We start from the raw sequence: 6,920 nt of genomic DNA, 5'->3' as shown, positions 1-6,920 counted from the left end.
AAAAAAAAAAAAAAAAAAAAAAAAAAAAAAAACCAGGGCGTCAGGGGGGGAGAGGAGGCAAGCTTTGCTGTGCTGTCCGCCCCGCCTTATCCATCACTCCGGAGAAAGGTGGCCGCTAGGGAAGAAAGCGCACTCTTTGGCTCGGGAGGGGAGGGGAGGATTCGCGTCCCTGCCACGCGTCCCCAGCCCTACAGTTTCCACGCTTGAACGGTACCACTCACCCACACCGCCAGCGTCCAGCTCTGCTGGCGCAGGTCCACGTCAATCCCTCCCGGCCCCGCCCTCCGGGCCGCGCGCGCATGCGCCGCGCAGGGGCGCCTTTTACGACGCTCGGGTGGCGGCGCTTGGCGGTCGGCGCGGAGCCGAGTGAGCTCCGGGTGAGCGGCGGTGCCGACGGTGTCACAGGCGAGCGGGCGGGCGGCGTCGCCATGTCGCACGGCCACAGCCACGGCGGCGGGGGCGGCTGTCGCTGCGCCGCCGAACGCGAGGAGCCGCCCGAGCAGCGGGGCCTGGCCTACGGGCTGTACCTGCGCATCGACCTGGAGCGACTGCAGTGCCTCAACGAGAGCCGCGAGGGCAGCGGCCGCGGCGTCTTCAAGCCGTGGGAGGAGCGGAGCGACCGCTCCAAGGTGGGCGGGAGCCACGGGGCCTCGCTGGGTAGACAGACAGGGAAACTGAGGCCCAGAGAAGCCAGGCGGGCGCTTTGCCTCCATTCCGAGGCGGCGCAGGCTTGTGAGGGAGGAGAGCAGAGAGCACGGCTGCCTTGACCATTGGTCCAGATAGCTGTCCGATGGCCTCACCTCGCCTGGGGTCGCGATCCATGTTTCTAACCAGGAACCCAGATCCCTTGGAGAGCCATTTGAAGGGTCCCCAGAAGGATACACAGAAGCACTGGTCTTTGAGTTCACAGCCTGGAAAACAACCCCCTTTAGAATCCCTCTAAGAGGGGCCGTGGTGATTAGAACACGGAGACTGAGCAGCTCCCAGCTATGAGGACCTGGGCGCGGGTTGGTGGGACAGGTCCATTTGCATCGCAACTCAGTTTGTAGAACAGGGAGGCCAGATTCCTGACATTGCAGGTTCTCAACAGATATCTGTTGCTTCCTCCCCCTGCACCGCAGTTTGTTGAAAGTGATGCGGACGAAGAGCTCCTGTTTAATATTCCGTAAGTATCTCCTTGGCGCTTGCCTCAGGCAAACTGGGCTGTACCCAGTTGTCTCTTCCGATGGCTTCATTTTGTTGGCTACGTTGAGATTACACACCTGTGTCTAGAGATGGGGTAGATTTCCTTTGGTGGGTTTGAGAAAGAAAGTATAGTCGCTTGTGTGTGTGTGTGTGTGTGTGTGTGTGTGTGTGACTGAAAACAGATGCATTTGTCGAATTAAACACTGAGGTGATTAAATTTCTTGGAGGTATGGAATGACAGTGTCTTTGAAAGGACTACAGGTGGCAGATGAGTCAGCTAAGCTGAGACAGGGAAGGGTCTTGTCAGGGTCACACGACTGCTGCTCCTTGGGGCTGCTGCTCCTTGGGGTTCAATCCCAGGTAGACAACCTTCTCTTTGGAATTCTGGCAGGTTTACGGGCAATGTCAAGCTGAAAGGCGTCATTATAATGGGCGAGGACGATGACTCACACCCCTCGGAGATGAGACTGTGAGTAGCGAGGGCTTCAGCCCTCGGGAGACTCCCACCTGGCTTTTCCTGGTATAATATTCCAGGGATAGTGAGATGGCTCAGTGGGTTAGAGGGCTTGCTGCATCAAGTGTGGGGGATCAGAGTTCAAATCCCCGACATCCAGGTTAAAAAAAAGCTGGTATGACCACCATGCTGTGGACAGTGGAAAGATTGGGATGCGAGAGCTTGTTGGAGGTCAGCTTAGCTCCAAGTTCAAAGAGAGACCCTGTTGAAAGGGGATAAGGTGAAGATCGAGAAAGGAGGACACTTGACAGCCTCTGTTGACCTCTTTGTGCATATACCCCCCCCACACACACACACAGAGACACACACAGATTGGGCAAGCTGGCTGTGGCGGTACACATTTTAATCCTAGCACTCAGGAAGATAAGGCAAGAGAATTGTGAGTTCAACAACAGGTTGGCCTTGTTCTTAGTTACATTGAAATGCATGTATTGCTTCTTGCATTAATTACATAAATAATTTAAGATATATGTGTGTGTGTGTATACATATATGTACACACACACACACACACACCTTCACTTTTGTGACAGGATCTCTTGTCTTCTGGACTCCTAACTTCCAGGTTACAGATGGGTGCCACCATCCCCAGATGACTTTATTTCTTATGAGACAGGTTCTCTTGGAGCCCTGGCTGGCCTGGAACTTGTTATGTAGATCAAGCTGGCCTGGAACTCACAGAGATCTGCCTTTCTCTGTATTCTGAGTGCTACCCTACCCAGCTGACTTTTTTTGTGTGTTTTGTGGTGCTGGGGATAGAACACTAGGCCTTGTGAGTACGAGGTACCTGCTCTATCTACCACTGAGCCTCATCCCCAGCCCAGTGACTGTCTTGGCGTGAACATCCTTGGGACCAGCTGCTTATCTCTTCCAAGTGCTGACATGGCCCCATTCACTGAGACAGTGCAAAGCTGAGGCCTGCTGCTGATGACTTTGCAGTTTCCTTAACCTAGCTGCAGGTCCCAAATGGTCTTTTTCTTTTTTTTTAAAGATTTATTTATTTATTATATGTAAGTACACTGTAGCTGACTTCAGAAGACACACCAGAAGAGGGCATTAGATCTCATTATGGATGATTGTGAGCCACCATGTGGTTGTTGAGATTTGAACTCAGGACCTTCAGAAGAACAGTCAGTGCTCTTACCCACTGAGCCATCTCGCCAGACCCTAAATGTTCTTTATGGCTCCTCTCACTTTATACAGTTCCCATCTTTACGCTGTTGTGCTGATGTAGAATTGCTCCATCTCCATCTGTGTGGCCACAGCGATGTTCCAGGTCTGTTGTTGCCACCATTGGTAGTCCTCCCTTCTGGAGAGTTTGCCTTATTCTGAAAGAAGAGGAATCTGCTTTGTGAGTTCTGAGAAGATACTGAAAATGGTCAAGGCAGGACTAGGAGCATAGCTCAGTCACTAGCAATCACAAGGACCTGCGCTGCACCTCAGGTGAAAATGATTATAGAGTGTGCTTCTGATAATCCCAGTGCTGGGAAACAGGAGACAGGAGTTCCTGGAGCTTACTGGGCAGCCAGCCTCAGCTGATTGGTGAGCTCTAGGCCAATACGAGATCCTGTTCAAACGAAGGGGGATGGCATTCAACCCAAGGTTGTCCTCTAGCTGCCACACAAGCACACAGACATAAATACACACATACACACACCCGTATCAAAAGAGTGGAGAGTGGGGCTGGAGAGATGGCTCAGTGGTTAAGAGCACCAACTGTTCTTCCAAAGGTCCTGAGTTCAAATCCCAGCAACCACATGGTGGCTCACAACCACCCATAATGAGATCTGATGCCCTCTTCTGGTGCATCTGAAGACAGCTACAGTGTACTTGGATATAATAATAAATCTTTTTTTTTTTTTTTTTTTTTTTTTTTTTCGAGACAGGGTTTCTCTGTGTAGCCCTGGCTGTCCTGGAACTCACTCTGTAGACCAGGCTGGCCTCGAACTAAGAAATCCACCTGCCTTTGCCTACCAAGTGCTCGGATTAAAGGCGTGCGCCACCACCGCCTGGCAATAACAAATCTTAAAAAAAAGGCGGGGGGGAGAGATAGCTCAGTGATTTAAGTATATTGGCTGCTTTTCCAGGGGACTCAGGGCCCACACAATTCTCAGCACTCACATGATGGCTCACAACAATCTCTTAATTCTATTTCCAGGGAATCTGACATCCTCTTGTCCTCTGAGGGCACTGGATGCACAAATGAGGTGCACAGGCATACATGTAAGCACCCATACATGAAATAATAAATGAAGGGACCAGAGAGAGAGGGTTCAGTGATTAAGAGCACTTAATGCTCTTACAGAGGACCCAGATTTGATTCCCAGCACACACATCAAGTGGCTCAGTTGCCTGTAGCTCCAGTTCCAGGGGATCCAACATCCTTTTCTGGTGTCCTTGGTCACCTGCATGTACATGATACATACACACAAGCCTACACACACATATACACATAATAAATCTTAAGAAAAAAATACAAGCGCGGTACAGTATTTCATGCCTATAATCTTAGCACTTGGAAGGCTAAGATAGGATTGCTGAGATTTTTTTTTTGGTTTTTTCGAGACAGGGTTTCTCTGTATAGCCCTGGCTGTCCTGGAACTCACTCTGTAGATCAGGCTGGCCTTGAACTCAGAAATCCACTTGCCTCTGCCTCCCGAGTGCTGGATTAAAGGCCTGCGCCACCAGGCCCGGTGATTGCTGAGAATTTAAGGCTAGTTGGGACTATATAGTGAGCTTCAGGCCAGCGTGGGCTACGGAATGACATCCTGTTATAAGAAGACATTTGTAAAAGTTTTAATATAATGACAAGTTCAATTTGGGGCTAAGGTTGTGTAGCTCAGTGGGAGGGGACTTAGCACAGGTGAAGTCCTAGGTCCAGCCCCTGTCACTCTTGGAGAGGATCAAAGTTCATTCCTGGTGCCCACACTCAATGGCTTACAGTCCTCTGTAACTCCAGCTCCAAGGTATCAAACACCTTCTTCTGGCTTCCTTGGTTACACACACCTGTAGGTATTCACCCACACAGAAACACATAAATAAAAGCAATAAAAATAAATCTTTAAAAGCTTGTCTCTGTGTTGAATCATTTGAAGGAAAGTGGGTATTTGATCTGATACTTTTTTTTTTGGTTTTTCGAGACAGGGTTTCTCTGTGTAGCCCTGGCTGTCCTGGAACTCACTTTGTAGACCAGGCTGGCCTTGAACTCAGAAATCCTCCTGCCTCTGCCTCCGGAGTGCTGGGATTAAAGACGTGTGCCACCACTGCCCCGCTGATCTGATCCTTTTTGGATACTTAGTTACTGGGGACAGATCAACTTGACTGGCTCAAGCTGCTCTCTCCCTGTATCTCTCTGGTTAAGGGTAAGGTCTGTGGAGCAAAGTGAGCTCCTCCTTGCTAGCTGCTCCATGACCCAGACACTGATTATCTGTATGCTTTGTTTTATTTTATGGATATGTGTGTATGCCTGAGACTATGTAAATATGTTTGTACTGGTCAGCAGAGGATGCTGAATCCCCTGGAACCTGAGTTACTAGTAGTTGTGAGCCACCGTGTAGGGACTGGGAATCCAAAATGATTGCTCTTAACCTCGGAGACACAGCTCCAGTCCCTTAGTGTTGCCTTCCTTCTCCCTTCCTCCTGCCCTCTCCCTCCCTTCTTTCTCCTTCTCTCTCCCTCCCTCTCTATCTCCCTCCCTACCCCCCTTTCTTTCACAGGGTTTCTCTGTGTAGCCCTAGCTGTCCTGGAACTCCCTCTGTAGACCAGGCTGGCCTCGAACTCAGAAATCCACCTGGATCTGCCTCCTGAGTGCTGGGATTGAAAGTACGAAATACCACACCTGGCAGGGCTTGGGGTTTGGTTTTGTTTGTGAGACCAGGCCACTCACTGCAGTCTCTAACTCACTGTGTAGCTGAAGCTGACCTTGAACTCCTGATCCTTCTGTTTCCATTACTACCATGCCTGAGAAGTTTTCTTTCTTTTTTTTAAAGATTTGTTTATTATTATATATAAGTACACTGTAGCTGTCTTCAGACCCACCAGAAGAGGGCATCAGACCCCATTACGGATGGTTGTGAGCCACCATGTGTTTGCTGGAATTTGAACTCGGGACCTCTGAAAGAACAGTCTGTGCTGTTAACCACTGAGCTATTTTACCAGCCTGAGAAGTTTTTCTTAAGGCTTTGCTTTGTTTTTTTCCAGAGGGGGATCTTATTCTGTAGCACACACTGGTCTCAAATGTGTGGCTGTCTTCCTGTGCCAGCCTTCCATATGCTGACATTGGGTTACCTGCCTGATAGTCAGTTGTTAGCCATAGGAGTTCTGCTGTCCTTCTACCTAGCTGCATCGTGTACTGGTTAGTGTCTTCCTCTGTGCTCCAGCACATCTCAGGCTCTGGTAGTCGCTTCTCTGCTCTTGTGTCCATGAGGTCAACCTGCTATGCTCCTGCGTGTGTGAGAGCACTCGGCATTTGTCTTGTGTTATTTTACTTAGCATAGTATCCTCTAAGCTTGGCTACATTGCATCAAATGACAGATTTTATTCTTTGTATAACTGAATAGCGTCCCATAGTGTACTTAGGTCACATTTTCTCTCTCCATTCATCTGCTGAGGGCACTGAGGTTGAGTCTCTTGGACTTTGTGAATAGCACTATAATAAGCAGCAGATGGCAGTAGGCGTGTGGCTGTCTCTCCCCTGCTCCCCAGCTTGGTTCCTTTCCTCTGGGTATTTACTCAGTAAGGGAATTGTTAGATCATAGGGTGTTTCTATTAACTGTTTGTTTGGGTTTTGTCTAGTTGGTTGGTTTTTAAAGAACTTTCCATAACGACACCTCCAGTTTGCATTCCTGTCCACGATGTTGTGCGTTCCCCTTTCTTTGCTTCCTCATTAGTCCGTCTTTCTTTCTTTCTTTCTTTCTTTCTTTCTTTCTTTCTTTCTTTCTTTCTTTCTTTCTTTCTTTCAAAAGATTTATTTGTTTATATATGGCTGACTTCAGCCACACCAGAAGAGGTCATTGGATCCCATTGCAGATGGTTGTGAGCCACCATGTAGTTGCTGGGAATTGAACTCAGGACCTCTGTAAAAGCAGCCAGTGCTTTTAACCACTGAGCCATCTCTCTAGCCCCTAGTATTTCTTTCTTGTCTTTTTGGTAGTAACTATTCTGAGAGGATAAGATGGTTGACAGAGAGCCTATGGTTTAGATTTGCATTTTCTTGGTTAGTG

General features: G+C 48.9%; 1 protein-coding gene across 1 annotated transcript in view; it reads left to right on the top strand.

Moving 5' to 3' along the window:
- The first annotated feature begins 325 nt into the window (after positions 1–325).
- Positions 326–6,920, top strand: part of Pithd1 (PITH domain containing 1) — a 12,163-nt gene continuing 5,568 nt past the window's right edge. Inside the window, exons 1-3 of the mRNA XM_021200524.1 lie at positions 326–629; positions 1,122–1,165; positions 1,577–1,654. Of these exons, the coding sequence (XP_021056183.1) occupies positions 429–629; positions 1,122–1,165; positions 1,577–1,654 (323 nt within the window). The 5' untranslated portion in view covers positions 326–428. The remainder of the gene's footprint in view (positions 630–1,121; positions 1,166–1,576; positions 1,655–6,920) is intronic.

Source organism: Mus pahari, chromosome 6, assembly GCF_900095145.1.
Source record: "Mus pahari chromosome 6, PAHARI_EIJ_v1.1, whole genome shotgun sequence".
NCBI classification, from domain to species: domain Eukaryota; kingdom Metazoa; phylum Chordata; class Mammalia; order Rodentia; family Muridae; genus Mus; species Mus pahari.
The sequence above is the reverse complement of the archived record's forward strand: the minus strand, read 5'-3'. Positions and strand labels throughout refer to the sequence as shown.